The sequence below is a fragment of the Metopolophium dirhodum genome, chromosome 2, assembly GCF_019925205.1.
Source record: "Metopolophium dirhodum isolate CAU chromosome 2, ASM1992520v1, whole genome shotgun sequence".
NCBI lineage: Eukaryota > Metazoa > Arthropoda > Insecta > Hemiptera > Aphididae > Metopolophium > Metopolophium dirhodum.
The window spans coordinates 43,577,949-43,600,446 of NC_083561.1; the positions used below are offsets into that span (position 1 = coordinate 43,577,949).

The 22,498-nt window shown below is 32.5% G+C and overlaps 1 protein-coding gene across 1 annotated transcript in view; it reads right to left on the reverse strand.

Annotated features, from left to right (window-relative positions):
• The window catches only part of LOC132939300 (uncharacterized), a 102,280-nt gene extending 82,265 nt beyond the window's left edge, over nucleotides 1–20,015 (reverse strand). The window contains exon 1 of the mRNA XM_061006391.1: nucleotides 18,903–20,015. Within this exon, the coding sequence (XP_060862374.1) occupies nucleotides 18,903–19,285 (383 nt within the window). The 5' untranslated portion in view covers nucleotides 19,286–20,015. The remainder of the gene's footprint in view (nucleotides 1–18,902) is intronic.
• Between the last annotated feature and the right edge of the window lie 2,483 nt (nucleotides 20,016–22,498).

The following is a 22,498-nucleotide window of genomic DNA, read 5'->3' on the forward strand; positions in this document are numbered from 1 at the left end:
AAAATGTAAGTAGGTACGCTTGGACAGTCTTCAACAAGAGGATATAGTCAAATAATTCACCCCCTCCGTTTATCTTTTCTCAAAATTTCAACTGTGATGATCGAACTTGAGAGTCAATAGTTGGGTAAATATATAACGCTTATATATAGGGCGAATGAATAAATATCCGAGGGGCCAAACGGTGAGTACGACTTAACTACATTTTATGGTTTTATAACATATACTTAAAAATACGAAGCTTTTATTCCACATTATAAAGTTCATTGTTATGTTTTTTTTATTGAATAACTTAACATATAATATTAATTTATAAAATTACGTAACGGTCGTTTAAGTCTCCGTGAAGTTCAACATCATAATAATATTATAGGTACCTCCTACCTACTATATTATAATTAAAATATGTGGTAGATACCTATAATGTAGTGTGGACAGCGCATGAAGTATACGATTTTAATTTTTAAATTTATAAACATTTAGTGTTTGCAATAGGACGAAATAATACTAAGATGAGTATGCATATCTGCAGTAAGTTATGGACCCGCAGATCCTGTGTCTTTTTTTTTTTTTTTGCATTAATTGTAGTAGATAAATAGGTACGCTCCGGATGAGAATATTAAAATGTGTAAATGAAAATCCAATAGAAAAAAAAACCCAGGGTTGTTTTAATTATCCTTAAGTCGCTTTGCAATAATGCTAGGCGGGTCTCATACATTATTCAATGTTATACCAGGAAATTTGACAATATTATTCGCTGTATATAACGCCTCCACGTGCGACTGTCAACAACGCAAAACGACATTAACGATGACGACTGAACGCGAAGAGAGGTCAATATCATGTATTGTCATAAGTAAAAGTTCGTATGAATGGTATATAATCTCGTTGCTATAGAGACTAAACATAACGGTCATTATATTATTGCAGGTTTACGTGATATATCTCACGAATAGAATATTATGCGCACTATTCTCTATCATTGTATATAATATGTTCGTCACTATATTGAGCATAATTTTATATTATTGAGTAATTATGTTTAAAAAAAAACCAACTATACCTTAATCTTGCAGCAGTCTCGTTAATAATTTACTCCAGTGAAATATATGTTAAGTTTATATTATTCTTATAAAATGTATTGACTATACATAATACTATATTGTTGGTTGATTCAAAAATATGACAATCTACGAATAACTCCGTTGCCATATATTTTATGCATACCTACACACACACACACATACGTATATGATATACATTTCATTCTGCGCAGCATCCCTCCTATATACAGATTGCTACTACCGCGACGGTATAAACTCCAACCGCGTGAGATCCGTAGGCTATTAAACTCGTCGAATAAATATCATAATGTCGACACGTCGCATAATATTGTTATTATATTCGGCAGTGTATGCGGCTGTGACGTCCGAGAAATCCGGATGACAGCGCTCCATTGTGACGAAGAAGAGGAGTCTTGGAAGTTTCACACCTCAGCCGCGCGTGGACCCAAAGAAGAACCAAATAAGCCCACACCGTGCGCGCCCGGCTTATACATATTATGAATGTCTAATAATGTGAATAAAATAATCTTCACCATACACACATATTAAAGGTATGGTGTGTGTGTGTGTGTGTGTGTGTGTGTGTGTGTGTGTGTGTGTGTGTGTTAAATGTTAATACACTTTCGACAATGTGCGGACACGATAATTATCGTAAGGCGGCAAGCTGTCAATCCAGCACAAGGCCAAGTTATCTCGTTTTGAATGATTGTATATGGTCCATATATACTATAATAATCCAGGTGATAAAAAAAAAAATGCATGGGTTTGTTGACCTGAAAACTTCGCAACAATGCCGTACGGTACATTTTGTCCAATATCGTTTTTTTCGTTTAAAAAATTGATCCACATTTTCCATACAGTTATCCTTGAAAATCGATAACATTTAAATATAAAAAAACTCGATGACCATACACTATATAATATTATAATGCAATACGACGGCAATTACTATGGAACAATATCCAGCCCGTGGGCTACCGCCATAAAATTATGCTGTTGCCAAAATTTCGAAATTCGTGTACGGATTTAATCGATCGTTCGGCCGACGATGATACAAATGGCAGTTATTATTTTTTTATCTGACGAGGGCCGAATAATATATAATATATATATATATATCGTTGAAATAATATGTAGCCGCATAAAATATATTATACGAGTACTTGCGGATTACTGGTAAAAACGAATAATAAGTCGGTACAATCAAATAATGGAATAAGAATATTAAAAATTAAAATTAATGTTCGAACTGAATTCAGCGAACTAAGAATAAGCTTTTTAATGTAAACACTATGAGTATAATTTATTATTTTTATATTTCAGTAAGTATATTTAATTAATTGATTTGTTTGAAACGATTTTATAATAATACGTAGACAGTGTGTCAAATAGAAATATAAAATAACTAAATTTATTATAAACAAGTAAACAAGTATAGATGATATTATTATTATATATAGGTACTTACATCAAAATAAAGTTATAAATTTAAAATCAAATAACGTCAGTAAACACCACAATAAAGCAATGAATTATTGATACGAATCTACAAAACTAGTTTTTGAGAAATGCAATAGTGTTTGAAAAGTAAATTTGCATGGAGGAACACTGTTGCTGTTTACCTTCTAAAAATTCAAGTAAAAGTTCATAAAAGTCATTAATAATTACGTTGTGTGTTAGTGGCGTTACATAATGATTGGAAATATTAAAAAATGATAAATTGATAATATCAATTTAATTTATTTTTTCCACAGAATTCCTACATTACAACGATATTATGATAGATCATATTATCACACTTGTTCTATGCCGTTTATAAATAAAATAAATAGGCACCTAAACTGATTTTTTTTAATAGTTTTGACTTTTAATTTAATTATTTCTTACAAAAGCATTATCGCGTTAAGCTTTACAAGCTCATTTTCGGCATGCTTTCTCGTATCGTATTCTCACATTTCCTGAATTCGCGGAAAATTGAATCCACTAAAAGTAATATCTAAAGTAATACCTTTTATTTAGTTCGCTAATATTATAATATTGCGCTATCCGATAAGAACGGAACAATAATGTTGACTGGGCGTTGTGTAATTCATAACGAATTAATATATTCTGAATATTTACCGTTAAAATGTACGAAAAGAGATCAATGTGTACAATACCTATAATGCATTAAAATGCACTTGCGGCACACGCGCACGACCGACTTGTTGAATGCACGTTATGATACTATCACTGTCGCACTTGCACCGTGCAGATGCGGTGCAACGGCAACAACGTCCGGTTATTAGAACACAAAAATCCTAGGTCGGCGTATGGGTTTCCGCGTGCGGCATGCCAATTACGAAAATGCAACAGCCCCGGCAGGCTGCAGCGGTTTCCTGGATCACGATGTGTATATAGTGATAAAAATACGTTTTTCCGCTGCAATCCCATCGGACACTTTTCCGGCGGCGCGTACATAACGATGTGTGACAATAATACGAATATTATTATATCATCACAATCGCGGATTATGTGAACTGGTCGATGCGCGTTATCTTAGCGCGCACGCCGTGGCACGTATGATATTGTAATTTCACACGTATATTCATACTATACATGCATACCCATTACCGAGTAATGGGTATATTATGCTAGCATCGGTCGGTGCATACAGAGTGATTGGCCAAGCATGCTCACCGTCCTCGCGTAGATTTCGTGTACCGTTCAATAAGTTTCTGCGGCATTGCTGCAAACTGTCCTTCGTTCAAACGAGAACCGAAATTTCTTTTTTTTTTATCGTAAACTATAGCGAGTTACTATATATTTTATTTTGGATAAAATTGTTTGTGTAGGTACCAATCTAAATTAAAATCCGAACGCATATGGTTTCTGTGAGTTTTAAAAACGTACGAGTATATACACTATAACAAGATGATGGCGCTTAGAAAACGGTTTTACGAAAATATTAAATGTGCCTACGTAATGTTTAATCAGGTACTATAAATAGATTCGGACGATTATTACAACTTGTTAATACATTACTGCAAGGCTGGGCATTAACGAGTTAAAAAGTTGAAGTTAAGTCAAAAAGTTAATTTTATTTTAACTTTTTAACTTAACTAGTTACTTTTGGCTTTTCATTGACTTAACTGTTAACTTATACTAAATTTCTTTCTTAATTAACGTGAAATTAACGAGTTAATTTTTCATTTTAAGAAGTAAGTTAAGTTAATTTATTTTGTTTTTAATTTTACAATATTTCACTATTTCAGTATATTTTGTTTTCATGTCAAATAATATATTATATCGTAAATTGTTTAATGTTAAAAATTTATATCATTCAAATCTAACTTATATGGAAATACTGTATGAAGTATTAACACTATATTCTATAATTTAGTTTTGGGTTGGAAAAAAATTAAGTATACGCTAGCGTTGTATAAATAAATTAACTTTTTTTTTAACTTAATAAAAAGTGTGTATTAACTTTTAACTTAACTGAATTAACTATAGTTAAATTAACCTTTAACTTTTAACTTATTGGTGCATATTAACTTAACTTAACTGAGTTAAAAAAAATGATCAACTTGCCCAGCCTTGTAAATTAGTATTAATTACTATTATCCATAATTTCCAATCGATCGTAGCCCCCGTGGACCATATTATATTACATCTTCAAAACCTGTTCGTCGTGCGGACAAATAATAATTGTCCTCAGCACGCAATATCAACCCAAAAACCACTCGCGCGAGTTTCGATCAAGTCGCATTAAAAATGTTCGAAAAGTCATCTAATTGGGGTGGACAGCATATTATTATCATAGGCGAAGCGCCCTGTATATGGGCGTGCGTAACAACATCACCACGAACCCCGATGACCGTTTATAGCGCCTCCGGTAAAGTCCAGATCGGGTCGTACATCACACGTGTAATAATCCTCAGGTGGGTGGGCGGTATTCGCGGAGCTGGGTGTTCGGCGGCCGGCGCAAGGACGCGTTGGATTTCATTTTTCTTCTCTTATTTTACGCTCGTCCTTGGCGTCATCGCCGCCGCCGCCTCCGTCATGTCAGCGTGCGGGCACGTCGCCGCGGTGAACCTTTCTATATAAGCGAGACCCGACGGAGAGAATACCACCGCCGCAGCCGTAGCATAGGTACCTATATATATATATACATACAGGGTGATTCATAAAGCGTAAAACACTCATTATCTCAAAAAGTATTAATGTTTTTGAAAATATTTTTTTACATAGTTTCAAGTTGTTAAAGAGACCATGTTTTTATTAAAAAATTATATTTTTAAATATTTTTTATCTATATAATTTTTTAAGTTTTTACTCTTTTGAATGACAGCATAGAGTTTTAAATTCATATTCCAAAGCAGAATATTTTTCTAAGTATTTTGATTCATAAAAATCTAATTTAGGGCGAGTAGTCTATGAGTTATAAGCATTTAAAGTTTAGATGGGCGGAGTAGAGTGGTATGGGGTTACCCCGCAAATGTGTGACCACTACAACTATGTAAAAAAATATTTTCAAAAACATTAATACTTTTTGAGATAATGAGTGGTTTACGCTTAATAAATCACCCTGTATAATATGCCGTCGGTCGGTATATGCGATATTGATATTATTATTCCGTACCATTATTATTATTAACCATTATAATTATAACGAATTTCTGATCGGCGTCGTTGACGCTTGACACGGTCGCGGTGCGCAGATAATAACACGGTGTAATAACGATAATTATCATTGTTATTACTTGTACATTAGCCGACCGATTGTGTTCGGAAAAAAACGAAATAATAATAATGACCATAAAAACTTAGCGAGCGGTCGCCATAGCGTTGCACGACAATCGTGTGCGACTACACTATGGAGCCCGGCGCAAAAGAGGCGGAACAACCCCGCCGGGAAACACGCGCCGATCCGATCCGATCGCAACAGGTGCAGCGGGATTTGGCGAAACGCGATCGATCGTAAATCATACTTACACACACACAAATATATTATATTGTACACCGTCCCTTCTTGTGGGTATACATGAATTACGAGTTCGCGTGTCCGATGGACTATATTGTAAAATAACATTATATACGCTTATTGTTGGTGCCTGTCTATATACATATATATATTATATCGCATAATAAGTCTGTCTCGGCCCGCGTCGATTTTTTAATGTTGTACGTATATACATATTATATTATTATAATATAATAGAAACAGTGTTACGAATTTTTACGACCGCGTTGCGCAACGGAACGCCGCAGCACAAGCTGCAGAGACGTATTATAATATTATATAAATCGCGTATTATCGTCCAACGACGACGATCGTTGACTGGCGTACACGTAAATCGCGTGAACAAAATACATACGTGACATCGCGTCAAAATTTGGATGATCTTTGAAAAATTAAATAATTTAAATCTAAACTCGTATGATTAATTGATTCGTTGTAATTCTGACTATTTTTGTTTTAGAGCTGTGGTTGTATAAAATGTGAAAATTACTTACAAACCCTATCACACCGAGCTGGTGTACCGTGTTGAAAACACCTGTTGCTATTCAAAAAAATATTACTTCTAATGTGTGGTACGGATATGATACGGATGGCTATGCAGCCTGCTAGACGCGCCTAAAACGCTTTGAATTGTCGATTTTATCATCTCCGCCGACCGAGACAATTTGAATCGCACGACTGTAGTACCCAATGTATACATATTATTACTATAAAAAAAAAGGTTAGGTTAGGTTAGTATACCTATCATATTGTGTAGTTGGCAATTGGCGCGTCGAATCGCACCGAATCCCCGGGCATCGCAATCGAATCGCACATAATCATTAATTCATCATAACGATAATTATTATTATTTGTATTGTTATTGCATCGTGTATAACATTGTAATATAGGCGTACGCGGCGCCTCCGAATTGCGACCGTTTTGTCTTATCGTACGGAAATCTCCAACAGCGACAACTATTGCGCGGCCGTGTTATAATCTAAGGTACGCCCATTTCACCGAGAGGTCACTATATATAGGTACTAGTGTGCGGGGTGTTAATACGAGAAAACCAATTTTTCACGCCGCGTAATTTCCATCTGCCAGGTGAGAATTTATTTTAACCACCAATTTGTTAACTACATAATCGTTATAACATACTATTATTGAAGGTAAAAAAAAAAAATAAAACTATAATGCGATACAACCGGTATAATTAATCATACGCGTATGACCCATATTGATTTGTTTATGCGATAAGCTGCAATGTCAGTGATGATATTTTACAAGTTTGTTTGGAACGTAGTACATACGTACTTTATTTTTTTTTTTTTCATAACACTTGATTGAAAATATAGTGGAATAATTAGATACTTGGTGTACACGCCACATTAAATAAATTTGAAAAATATGAAAATTACAATGAACATAAGAGCATAATCTATAATTTATTTCATTAACAACTAATTTATATTAAGTTTATCGCCTGTGTAGACGTTAATAAAACGTGTATATAAGAACTGCAGTATGAATAAATTAAGACACTGATATGAAGCAAATATGTAAAACTTTTATGAGCTTATTAGTTATTATAAAGTGAATAATTATTGTAATGTTAAAAATATTCCAATTTTATCGGTGCATTACTCAAACACGACATAGATAATATTTTTTTGGATTAAAAATCCGATAGACATTTCAAGCATATAATATTCAACTTTATAATGATATCCCTAAAGCTATGTGAACACAAATGTATATAATATTATATATAGTATACTGTACAAAAATTTGCTCAATGTTTGAATATATTATTCATAACATTAATGGTGTTAAATGTTAGTGGTAAAAACTAAACAACACATAAAAAAGTATACTTACATCTAATCAAAAATAAAGTTTGTATAAAAAAAAGTGTCCAAAACTCTAAACGCAATCAATCGATTATTGATAAACTAGAAATTCTATGAATATTTTATATTGTCTTCGAAACAAACGCATCCTAAGAATGCTGAGGCTTGAAAATTTTAAGGCCGATTAAAAAAACCTTCATCTAAGATAGTATTGTCTTCCACAAAATGTAAATGAAATATTGCGTCATACACCTTTTGCCATCATTTAAAAATAGGTATTCATTCAATATTCATTAGAAAAATTGAGCCATCGTTGCCATCATAAATTACGAAAAAAAAATGTCTTAAAATTTAAAATGTATTGTGCAACGTTAGGAATACTTAGTATTATTATTATTAGGTATTTGATATTTCATTTTAGAAGGCAGTTAAATTATAATATTGTTTCAACAGCTAAATACACGAACATACGACATGAAAAAATATTCATTTTATTAGCTCGTTAATAGTTTTTGCTTTTTTTACGAAAATTTTTGCCTCCGTGATTGATTTGCTCCGTGAGGACTTAACTACTGTATAGAATGTAAACCTATAGCCTTATAATTATTATAACTGTATTATAGGTTATAGACACACGATAACATTTTTAAAATAAAACAGCGGGCTTCGATGTATAATAATAATAATAATAATAATAATTGTCGGTCACCTACTCACCTACAAACGGTCGTGTCCGATAGATATTTATCAGATATCCTAGAAAGTGTTTGCCTATAGATCGTATTGTTATTATCGCGGGCGGACTTGGGGATATATACCTACTGTATATTATTAGGTACATAAGTATAATATTATATTTATTACCAACCATTGCTATAACACGGGCTCGTTCGCGTTGCACCAATGGCCAATATTATTATTATGATTTGTAATTATTATTATTATTATGTTTTTTTCGCTAATTTTCATTGTTTAATAGGTATATTATGAGTGTATAACAAGCAATAATTCACAAAACGACCATAATATTATAAATCATTAAAAAACATTTCTGCTGTCGGACAAAACGAGCACGTCACGAAATCATTGCGAAACACTGATCCCGTCGTAATAATCTCATTATTGCCGCCGAACGGGGTTAATAATTTACAACATTTTCGCGGGCACGTGCACTATACACAGCCTGCTGCTGCTGCTGCTGCAGTGGTCGAAATAATTATGTAAAGGTTATAATTGTTTTTCGTATTTTTTTTTCATTCCTCCTACATAGGTAATACGTCTTAAAGAAGGTTCATTGCGTCACGACGATAACGTTATTATAATAGTGCACCTGTGTCGCGGTGATTTATACGGCGAATATTGTCGTCGTCGTCGTCGTGCTTGACGCCAGCTATAACTTCACACAACGATAACTTATGTATTAATATGTGCCGTTTACAATGATTTACTCCGCCAAAAGTAAATAATATCACAACTAGATAACGCGTTAGTCAATATCAACGGCCGCACGTTTAGAATAATATGATTTGTGATTTGTCTCCGCGACAGTGACCATATTAGCACGTCACCTTTCTGTTTTGTTGACCTTGGTATAATATTCAAATACAATATCCCATCGTGTAATAATATTCAAACGAGTTTTTTTTTTTATCATTATTATTATTATTATTATTACTATTTACTCATCTCGTCCGTCCTTAGTATTTGTGTGCATCTTCACGCATTGTTATTCTATGCAAAACATGACATATGAATGTGTATACATATAATATATATATATATATATACTTTTTTTTTTCCAGTGACCGTCCTAATATAACCATTTCATACTTCGGTCACGTACATTGACACTCTCTATTTTTTCGTGTTCACTGTCCCCGCAATATTATAACAGTGAATTTTACGAGTACAATATAATACAATATCATACACTTTATTTGGATACAGCGGATACTATTATATAGAAAGCGTCTATTTGCTGTAATAAACTTTACGACGGTGTACATTGTTAAATTATCTAATCGAAAAGTAAATAATAAATATGCCAACACTTTATGGATACCTGGTCGTTACAAAAACATAAAAGTATCGGTAATTTACAAGCGTAGGTATATAATAATAAATTATTCGAAAACTAAAAGTCACAAAGGTACACAGTACTATAATAATATTATAATCATGATTAATATATGTCTGTATATTATCTACAGTCCCATAGTCGTTACTCGATGTTAATACCAATCAAATGTATTTTTATTTCAGTACTAACAAATCTATATTTTTATAAATTTGAAAGTGTCAGTTTCAACCATAATATTATTCTATTCGTCAAAATATATACAATTAATGTTATAATGTTCTTAGATTAAACAAATATAATACCGAATTTGGGTATACATTTATGCATGAAGTATGATATACCTATTAAACAATTATTATTTTATAATAATTATGAACATTATAAACTGTATATTAAGTATAAGTTGAAATCTTATTTATAAAACCCACATCCATAAATTTGTACTGTACTTAAATTGTATCCCTGTCTTATAAGTTATCATTTAATTATTACTTATTTAAATGTTTAAACTTAATTTGAATAGTTTGATAAGAATTATTAATGTAGATGTCTTAAAACTGTAAACACACCTTTAAAATAAGAACTGAATGTTGTCTCATCCACAAGCCTAGGTTTTTGGAGACAATCATTTAAATAATTTTTATTTGTATAATGTATGTGAATTTTTTCTTAAAATGCAATAAAATTAATACGGTTTTATTTGATGCCTAGCTATTGCCTCTTACTCTTTGGATGGAACGATACGAAATAGATTCGTTCAAAAAATTTGTAATTCGTTTATTAATTTGATTAATTTTGGTTCGATCCGATGACGGAACTTGGTGGAAATAATAATTATCGTTCGATGAGATTTTTTTTTTTAATATAGGAATAAATACTTTCCATTTCAACTATTGTTACTTAATGTGTATTGTGTTTGTCCAACGTAAATAATAATACCGGAGTATTATGACGTGTATATAGTGTATTAGTGTATGATGTATACCAGATTCAGTATATCGGTCATTATAATGTGTGAGGTCATTATGTCGAGGAACAGGAAGATAATATTGTATATTATTATTATTTCCTTCTATCGTTTTATACAAAGTGCGAGTATTGCACACCATTAGGTTTTAATGGGTAACGGCATTCGGTTGTGCACACAAAGCACCCCCGTCCACTCCTTCCGCTAAAAAGTATTTTGCAGTTTGATTAATTGTGCTTTAAAAACTCACGATTGAGACCTGATTAGTTCAGCTGCTGCAGAATTCAGAGGACGATATTACCTAACTGACGCATAATGGTTTGATTTTTATTTCCAATTCTCTCACTCCCATAGATTGGATCGTATTTAAAATTATTTAAAAATTACCGAACCGACAGAATTAATAAGTAACGTATTTGCGAATAAAAGATAAATAGGTCGCAAGGATATGAGTGCGAGGAGTGTCATAATGAAATGAGTATGGCAACGCCCCCATAACTCATCGGTGATTAGAATGACTAACATGAAAGTTCCGAAAAAAAAAATAATAACATTGTACGTAGTCATTTTTTACCTATAAAAGCATATAAAAAAGTTCACGATATGAATGAAAGAAAATTGCAATATCAATTGATTGAATATTTTAAAATACTTATGAGCTCTTTTGAACATTTTTTTTTATCAACCATCCATTAAATATAATATACTTTTTATTTTAAGATGTAATATTTCTTGAAAATATTATAAATTATGTAATTACAAAACTGCAAGTACGAAATTTACTGTGCACTGTTATTTTCAACTTATTTTAAGATAATTATCAGCAATTATAGGTATACACCCATATACTCAAACTAATATTATTTAACTAGAAATCAATTTTGTCAGTCAATTATTACAATAGACTCATGCACGATATACTGTGTACATGTTTTCACAAGAACAAATTACCGTTGATCTGCTGGTCGATGTAATTTTGTTTTATTTTTTTTTATCGAAAATCCAAGGTTCTCTTGTCATCGTCCTCGACAAATAGTTTTACTTCCCCAATGATTGATTATTATAAGAAGTTGTAATGTAAACTGATTTTTTTTTTTTTTTTTATTGGTAGTTAGTTATTAGATCTGGGTCATTGATGTAAATAAATACGTTTTGATAATTGAACCTAAATCTAGTTTTGATGGTTATAATATTATATATAGCTATAACCTTTTCAATCACTCGAGAAATTGCAATGTTCAATCATACACATTATTTTTCTTAAACAAAATGTAACTTTAAAAACAGTAATCGCATAAAATAAAATTAATACAACACTCTGCAAGTTCATATACCTGCGAGATTAGAAAATATATACTTAACTATTATGTGAATGTGAAAATCATAATATTATGTAGGATGTACCTACCTGCACTGTACAGTTACAAAACCGAACCGAAATATAATAATAAGGCGTATAATAGTAAGCAAGGCATATCATAATAAATATACATGTGCCAAATAGTTCTTCGTCAATCTCTCGGAGCGATATACCGTTTGGACTCGAATTATAATGCTATATTATGACGTTGGATGGATAATTATTATTACTGTGACCGACACCGGTGATTTCCTCTTCAAAATTATTATATTTTATCGTTCGACGCCTATACGATTACTTCACGTCTTGCAGCCGAATCTGTCTTTAAATGATTATAAACCGTCCCGAGATAAAAAGTCCGGTCGCACTACTCCACACATCAATCGTATGTAATAACTAACAACAATGCATATTATGAATATAATAATGATGTTATATTATACACGTGTTACGCATTCAACAGTCCACTGCAGCACAGTTCGATGATAGATATAATATAATATGTATAATGTATATAGGGTGTAACAGAAAGACCAGACAGATGTAATAATTTTTGTCCTAATCAATATTTTGAAATATTTTTTTTATATATATATATATATATATATAATTTATTTTCGCTTGCGTTACACGTGCAATGTAAAAAAAAATATTTTTATTTTTTAATACTGAAAATAAAAAATTTTAATTTTTTTTGTATAAATTCAAAATAGCCAATTTATGAATTTGCAATTATAAGAATAATTTTTAAGGAAAAAACATTCATCTAACTTTAGTAGTTTATTTTTTAGAATTTTTCAAAATATCAATATATTTTTGATTAAATTAATTTTGAATGTAATAACTTTTTCCGTAATATTACTGTTGGGAATTTGCCAACACGTTACATGAGTATATTTCTCAAATTATTTACTAATCATATAATTATAACAAATTTTGTCAAAAATTTAAATAACATGTCTTTTTTTCTGTTAGATCTTCCTGTTCCGCCCTGTATGTGTACCGCACACTCCGAAACAGTGGTCTATATATTATATTATAATATATTTACGCACAGAATTACGGTTTGAATAATATTATATTATTATTATGTAAGCCGGTCGGTATTCCTATATCTATAATGATAATAGGTATGATATCTATTATCGCGTGTGCGCTATTAATCGGCACTCTTCTCGATAGCGCGCCATCGGGTCTCTCTTTTGATCGCCGAGGTGGCTCGTCAGACAACACACTGCACGCACACAGACGCAACAAGTATTCGATGTTCATATACATATATTATCGTTATTAATACAACATAATATTATATTACTCTATATATATTACCATGGTCGTTACAACAACCCAGGTACTAATAATAATACTCGTACGCCTGCAGTGTATATTATAATATTATTATAAATATACAAGCACAGACACATATCGCGATTAATTCATGGCGTGCGCGACGCGTTGCAATATGGATCAAGGCGAAAGGGCCGGAATGGAACGTATTTTACGTATTTCGTACGCTGCATGATATATTATTAGGTATATCGTACCTATATAGTATATGTATTTTATAGCATGGGGGCACACCGCGAGCGCGTTTAATATATAATGTACATACATATTATATAGGTATATAGGCGTATAATATATACATATATATATATAATATACATATTCGTATATTTATACATTTATATATCTATATCCTATATAATATTATGTATATTATTATATAATAATATTATAAATACGCGGCTTCGTCTCCGCGTATATTAGCGCGCGCGGATTCGAGCCGCCGCCGTGATTTATTATGTTTTAATAACGACCCGACGTAAAACACGGTTCTCCGATGACCCGGTTGAACCCGTGCCAACGGTGTGCGCGTTATAATGTGTACCGTCGAAGAGCATGTGTTTTGCAAAAACTGGACAGACAGGTAGACGCCAACAGCGATGCCGCCGCCGCCGCCGCGTTACGAATGTTACGATTCCCGCCACTGCTTCCACTCTTCGATCGTGAATATTATATGAGGTGCCCCGTCGTCGTCTACCGGTGCGCATACGACTCGTATCATAACGATATTATTTTGTATCGTGATGTACCTCCATGGCTCTATATATTGTACATAATAATGATAACACGATATCGTATTAATTTCACGATGTCATAACCGTTTATAAACAAATTGCAATAAATTTTTTTCCGGTTTCCGATAGCATAATATGTATTATTTTTACTCGGCGTAATTATTGCTCTATGGTATCACAGCACTATGATATAGTATCGACCGCTGTCAGGACTCTGTAGCTATAATGCTGGCCAGCAGCTACTTTGACTGTTTTAGGACCGAAGTAATACGGGTATAGTCTTGCTCTTGCACAACACGCATGCACGGCGGCCCGCTAAACGGTCGGAATTCCGACGAGATTCCTGTCGAAAAACGTAACCTAACCCGTAATTAATTTGCCCGATTCAATAATTATAATCTATAATGCTGTAGGTATATAGGTACTCTTGTAAGCGCTCTACGTAGAAAGTAGAATTTGCTAGTTTTAAATTTGCTACAGATTTAACAATAATAATATTGTAAAACAAATGATACGATTTTCACAATTTTTAATCCATTACGAAAACCAATAAATATAAAAGTAAGTCGATACACCGTTTAAGGGGAGAGCCGAAAGAAATATTTTTGCTCAATAAATAATTCGGGCAAACGCAAAAAAATGTGTAGGATACAAGATATCCATTTGTTTTTATTTATTACTAAATTAATATTTGAGGAGGCCCAGTTAATCTAGAAATCGGCATTTGGTTAATACAATTTTCTAATTTATCACTTGGCTTTCACCAACAATCGGGCTAATGTAATAAAAATAAAATTAAAATGTACGTATTACATGTGTATCATCTTGTTTTACCATTTTCTCATTCACCATATAATACTACGGCAACCGGTTAAACTGGTCGTAGAGAGAGGTTAGATACATTCAAAAAAATTTTTTTGGAAAAATGACTAATGACCCAGCAGTTGGGTATCAAAATGAGACGTAATTTATTAAATTTGTATCATTACAATTTTTTTGTAGCAATTATATATTATAATTCATAATGAATAATATTCATATTTCATATTTTTTAAAACTTAAGAATATTAATTTTTTATTATATTGCGTGTTAGCCACGCATAAAATGTTTAATTCAATATATTTAGTTTGATAATGATTTTAGCCTGTATTTTATTATAAATAGTTCCCTAAGTAAGTTCTCCAGTTCTAATAACTAAAACAAATTAACGATTTCCGCGGACTAATTAATTATTATTTTTTATTATCAATATAATTGGTAGTATATCGTATTATACAATACTAAAAATCGAAGAGCGTGATGTTCATTTTTTACACACCATATACGGAAAACTCGGTGTGTGTACTTGCTACTGCGGTAATATAGTAATGGTTAAATGGGAAATAATAATACGGTAAAAATAATTTCTCCGAGTGTTAGTCAAAGTAAATAATTAAAATCTAAAATTAATGAATAAAAAATTTCCTCAGGATATAATGAATTAAATTTAAGATTGGTGATATATCTACAATATTATTGTTCAAACAAAACCTAAATACATACCTATTAACTCTATTTTATGGGTTTCTTTTTCACCAAGTAGATACCTAATGATTTTTCATGTATCCGTGTGAATAACAAAAGAGAGCCAAACTGTTGGTTTAAAAGTTCAGTTGACGTTAGATAATTAAGGAAATGGTTCGTGCCCGGTGGGCGTACTTTAATTAACACAGGTGGCATTTAAAACTAGAAGGGAACAATGATCAACAAGCTAATAGTGAAAGGTTAAATATATTTAATTTTTAAAAGTGTTTTTGAAACGGATTTTCGAAATCATAAACGTATTCGTTGGGTTTGACAAATTGTTAATAGCTTCTACATAACCACGTGGTTACCATCATTTCATAACATAATAAATAATATAGCGATATAATACCATACTATATGTAGGTATTTAGTCATATAGATGACGATACTTGAATTCACGTGCATGCCTTATATATACTGCAGGCGTACTGCGTAAATACACGGATACGAGTCAAATCAAATAATATTATTCTACTCTGACTTATATTCTATATAGTCGCCCAATGGTTTTAGTTAAAATCCAAATTTAAAATAACCTATTTGAGACGTACACAATATTATACGTTAAAATAATAACGGACCAAATAAATAGTCTTTAATAGCTATAATTTATACACTGTTTACTGAACTATTATTAAGAACGGATTATATTTGGCCCAAACAGTTAGTAACAGTGACATAGTGTTTAGACTGATCGGATGTTAAAAAAAAAAACATGTCCCTAGGCAATTCGAATGAAATAAATAAAATATCATGGTTTTCGCGCCGACGACGAATGTCCTACGTCTTTGGCTCGGAGGCTCTAAAATGACCGCTGGCTCATTACCCAACGAAACGACGAAACCTGTAACCATATGGCTTTGCGCGATTCATTAAAATATTCTATAGAACGGATCGGCTATTATATTGGTAGGTACGTCACTTTATAGTAACACACAATTACCGCGTGCCACACGAATACTAACTGTTTTCGGAAACCAGTTGAGTTAAGGGATTACGACACTACATCATTGTCATTATAGGAAATGTGTTTAAAATCAATTTTCAGTTCTTATAATATCAGTGTACGTATGATGTACGAATCCGGCTGGTACGTTTAAATATACATTATAGGTATATAGATATATTTAGTTTAGTTTATTTTATTTTATTTTCAACAAAAAAATGCTACATAATATACACATACATTTTAATATTTCTGCACGTCTTTTAAGTTGAAACTTGGGTTGGAGGTGTAGTTCTAAAAATAACTAAACTAAACTAAATACTATCCTATATCCTATATATCCTATATAGTCGATCCTTCATTATTCTTTTAGATATAAGAAAAACGACTAATGTGTTCATTTGACACAATATGTAGTATTTCTCGTTTGGGTTTATATATATATCGTCGGAGCATGTGAATAATGTTTATTAGAATGAAATGTTAAAAAAAATATGAATGCCACTAAAGGAAGGATATAATAAATGAAATACAAAATAAATTGTAAAAAATAAACAAAACCAGTTAATAAAATGAATAGGTAGTATTCATTTATAAATAGGGTGTTCCATTAATATGGGTTTAGTCAGTAAATCTTTTAACTTATTACACTGTGTAATACGTATATTTTTAATATTCTAAGTTGTAGTTTTGAGTATAAAATTTTCAATTAACAGCAAAAATTTAAATTTATAATAAGTTACCTAAACTTAATTTATCAACTATTATTAATAATAAATCCACCATGACAGAAATAAAAACCTGAAACAGCATACAATTTTAAATCCAAAAGAACATAGTAAACTGATACTTTTTTTATAGGCACTTTAGTGATAAGATATTTATTAATAATAACTAATAATATATGAATTCCGTTTTGTTGATTAAAAATAAAATATTTATTGTGTTACTAGGTATATTATGATCATAATAATTGATTATGAAAATAAACTTTAATATAATAATATATAACACTTCAGAAATGTTATAATTTTCTATAGGTATCATTTTTGTTATAATACTATTATAATAAAACAATAAAATATTATATTTTATTATATACTAAATCCCTATTATTTTTTATAATAATAATTTTTTTAATAATATTCTATTCAATTAAAATTAAATGTATACCTATTTTTAATCGATGATTTATTACTAAATAATGGTTTATGAATATAGTGAGTTAAACTATTCTAATATACCTACCTAACAAGTATTGCATAAAAAACCTAATTTAACATGTTTTTAAATTATATTTTTTAAACCAAATGAAAGTGTCATCACTGGGTGGTTTATCTCCTCAAATTATTTAAATCGTGTTCTATTGTTTTCTTAACCCACATATTATACTTAATACTTATTATATCTACGATATAGATTGTATATTATCTCCTAAAAATAAAAAATAAATTATATTTTTTAATTTGATCAATCGCGCAGTATACTTGTATAATAATATTATGTCTTTGGTACACGCGAGATTAGTATAAAACATCGAAGGAAACTTCAAAGTTATAAGGTTTCTTTGAATAATATCTAGTCCAACAATAATATTATATTGATAATGCTAATACCTACGTAAAATCAATGTTATAAACTTATGACTTATAGTACGTATGCAACGTGTTCAAAAAGGAACACCGTTCGGATCTCGTAACTTTTGAGACTATATTATTTAGCAGAGCACATAGTAATAAATAATAATATACCTATATATTGTCCACAGAGCACCATAATAGAACACGAAAGAAAATAAAGTTTTGGCCACTGCTCGAAAGTGTTTTATATGCATAGTTTAATATTACAGGATTCGAATTTTTTCACACGCCCTTGGGGGTTGGTGCGTCTTGCGCGCGTTAAAGTCTCCAACTGCGACCAAGCAAATAACGGCTGTCGCATAATATAGTCAACACTTTAATTATTATTACAGCATTTATTTTACAGTGGCATGCTTGACTCACCTTGCTCTGAGTCGCTCAGATCTCGTCTGGTTCCGGGCGGCGGTGTGGTTGGAAGCTGAGCTGCTGGTCGAAAACGACGTAAACCCGGCGGCAGCGGCCGCGGCAGCGTTGGCGGCTGACGCCATAGCCCCGGTGGACGTGGACGTGGTCGTCGTCGTGGTCGTCGTCGTTGGCGACGACGCCACAGACGCCGGAAAGACGACTCCGGCGCCCGATGTCCTGTTGGCGACCGGGCCGCCGGCGACTACACCACCGGACCGGACGTGCACAGTCACCGGTAGCGGACCGGAAGTGCGAACCGCCCTGTAACCGGACGCGGCCGGCACGGCGGTCAGCAACGAGCACGCGGCTGCCAACAGCAGTGCTGTCGTCATCGCGTTCATCGTCGTCGTTGGCAGTGGTTGTGGAGGAGGTGTTGTTGGAGATGCAGTTGGTGGCGATCACCGAGGGTCCTAGGCGGATGCGTCGCCCGACGCATACATGTCGAAGAAAAACCACGCGAAAAAAACCAAACCGATTATTTCCCGGTCGACAAATATGAGAAAAATATTTTTAAATAGACGGGATTCTAACGGGGGGGAAAACTCAAATTCCCGGTGCCCGGGGGAAACGACGGCGACGACGACGAATCGAACCGAAAATTATCACGAAAGACGCGAGCGAAACTCGAAAAATTCCAAAAACCGAATTTTTATTTGTTTATTGTTATTTTATTATTATATAATATCACGTATTGGTATGAATATTAAAATATATTATTATTTTTTATTCGACGTTTTTGATATTTTATAGCACTGTGTATTATTGTATATTATATACGTTATCGGCGCACGATAACACGCGGCGGCGGATCGATGATAAGTGGCCGGCGTGCGTTCGTTCGCCAGCGTGCACGGCGGTGTTATTGCAGGTGTGTGCACTCGCGATGTGTGTATGTGCGCGCCCGTGCGTGTGTGCGTGTGTGCGCGCGTGTGTTTGTGTCTGTGTGTGAGTGCATGTGGATATATTATTATTATATTGTGTATGACGATTGTCCGGCGCGCGACTGACGGGTGCCCTCACGCGCGGACCGCACGCACACGCGCGCCCGGGCCGCCGACTATGAGCGCGCCGCCAGTGGATATACGGTTTTACTTTCACTGTGCAGCGTCAAATGTTATCGTCGTGGTGGTGTCGTGTGCGTCGAATCACCGCCGCCGTTGCGCACGCACAGCGACCGACCGATCGCGTGTATAATAATAATAATAATAATAATAATAATATGACACGATACGATTTTATGACAATGTCGTATCGGTTAGGTTTGCCGTTTTTCGGCAAACATAATAATGTAATATTATAATGCGAAACGGGTACAAAATATTATAACGACCCATAAGGTTCGTCCATGACAGTTTTTTTTTTTTTTTTTTTTAATTTTTGTTTTTGAGCTGGTTACAACTGTTTTTCCTACCGATTTTCGTAACGCTTATAACATTATTGTTACCGTGGTAACCCTCGCCAAAATCATATTTATTATTCATATAGTTTTCCTTACAGAGGAAAAATATCAAGTAACGTAACTAATTTTTTAAAAATAAGTCGTAAAACCCTGTTTGTTAAACCCCGCGGTACACTATACTCACGTCAAAATATTTTTAACACAGTCATTCGGATAGTTTTGACCAAACATAAAATACAAATTTGAAATTATATCCATATTTATAATAACTATTTTGTTTCCTGTAAGCTGTAACCTATAGGCGACGCTATATATACAAAAAAATATTCGTTTTTTGTGAGACATCGAACGATCCTATTTAAAATTCAATATTGGACTTTGATGTGAACTTCCACGGATATTGGATTACAATTTCGAACAACGTAGTTGAAAGGCTCATGTACTTTACTATGGAGGTAATAAGCAGTATTTAGACGTTACTTATTATAATATGTTTTGTTACAAACCATAATATACCCACCTAATATCCATTTAATCTCCATATTATGCAAATGGTAAAAGACACAGAATTTCGTTCAGTCGTGTGCGTGAGAAGAACACGACTTCCGCGTATTTTGATCGGCTAATATTTTAATATCTGAAATAATATAACAGCACAGCATATGATTGTGAAAGGCGGTGGAAGATTCCCATCGTTTTCCCGATATTGCGTACTACTAAGTTGTAATCTACCTTTTTATATATAGTATATATTTTTTTATCATCTTAAATAATACTTACCCATAAATAATTTTTAAAGACCATATTATTTAATAAATTAATATCCTAGAATCCATAATGTTGATGTTTTTATGCACAACTAGTTTAACTACAACTGTGGTTATAGATTTTTATTTTTGTATTGCGTATTGCGTAAAAGTATTTCCCATATTGCTGTCCACAAAATGTATTGGTACAGTATGGACAAGTAATACCATATAAAAATGTAATAACGATCAACATTAAAATTGCATACTCAAAACGCCGTTCTATTCAAACAGTTCACGTGCAGTGTAAAATTGTATACTGCCAACGCTATATACCCAGTGCACTCTAAGATAAAAACGATAATTAAAGACGGCATGTTGTGTGACTAAAGTTATGACCAATGATAAATTACTGATAAATATATAAAGTGAAATTACATAACACATTTATTTATTTTTTGTATTTGAATCGAAACTGTTAGGGTTATTGGGTTGCAATACACATTTATTAGTGCGTTTACAAAACATTATCTTAAAATGCCGTAATTATATTATTTTGTACAAAGTAATCCACATTTTTCACTTTACAGTGATAATAGTTCAGATAATACCAAATACAATTATATGGTAATATGATGAGTACTTATAAAAATTGTAAAAGCGAGATTTTAATGAAAAATAAAAGTAATAAAAGCATCATGAATCTACATTACTTACCGATAAGTAATAATATTACTATTTTGGTGGTATTTTAACCACCTCTTCTTATAACGGGGAGCTGATACATTTCTCAGTATGATAACGCTGGTGAAGTATTTCCAGGTTCCGCGACAATAATAGTTTTGTGTAATTTCTCTACGGAGACTCCAAAGTTCCATGAACATTTTTTTAAAACACAAACCACTATGGCCACTATGGCTTCTTGTTCCAAACACGTGTCGATAAACTCAGATTTCCTAAATGGAAACTCAGTCGGTATACCAATTTGTAATTCACATAATACGTACACTGAAAAAAGATAACTATGAGAGCTTATCGATAAAATTAAATCAAAGCAAATTCGCATTAGAACGTGATCAAATTTAAAACTTAGCCTTAAGTCTATATACTCATATAATTGGACACAAAAATTCCCGAAAAAGTGAACAATGATGATAAAAAAATCGTACAAGCAACAATACTTGACATTTTTACATACTGGCTAGAAATTCTAGGTTAGATACTAATATACAATAGTTCTAGTCTCAAACAAAGGCTCCCAATAAATATATTGAACAAATTTAATAACCTCCAAACAACACGTTAAGTTTTAATTTCAAACTCGACTGAACAGGTCTGGCTGTTTAGACAAGTCCTAACTTCTGTATGCAAACCCTGAAGGCTTATTCAGTCCCAGGCACGGCATGATC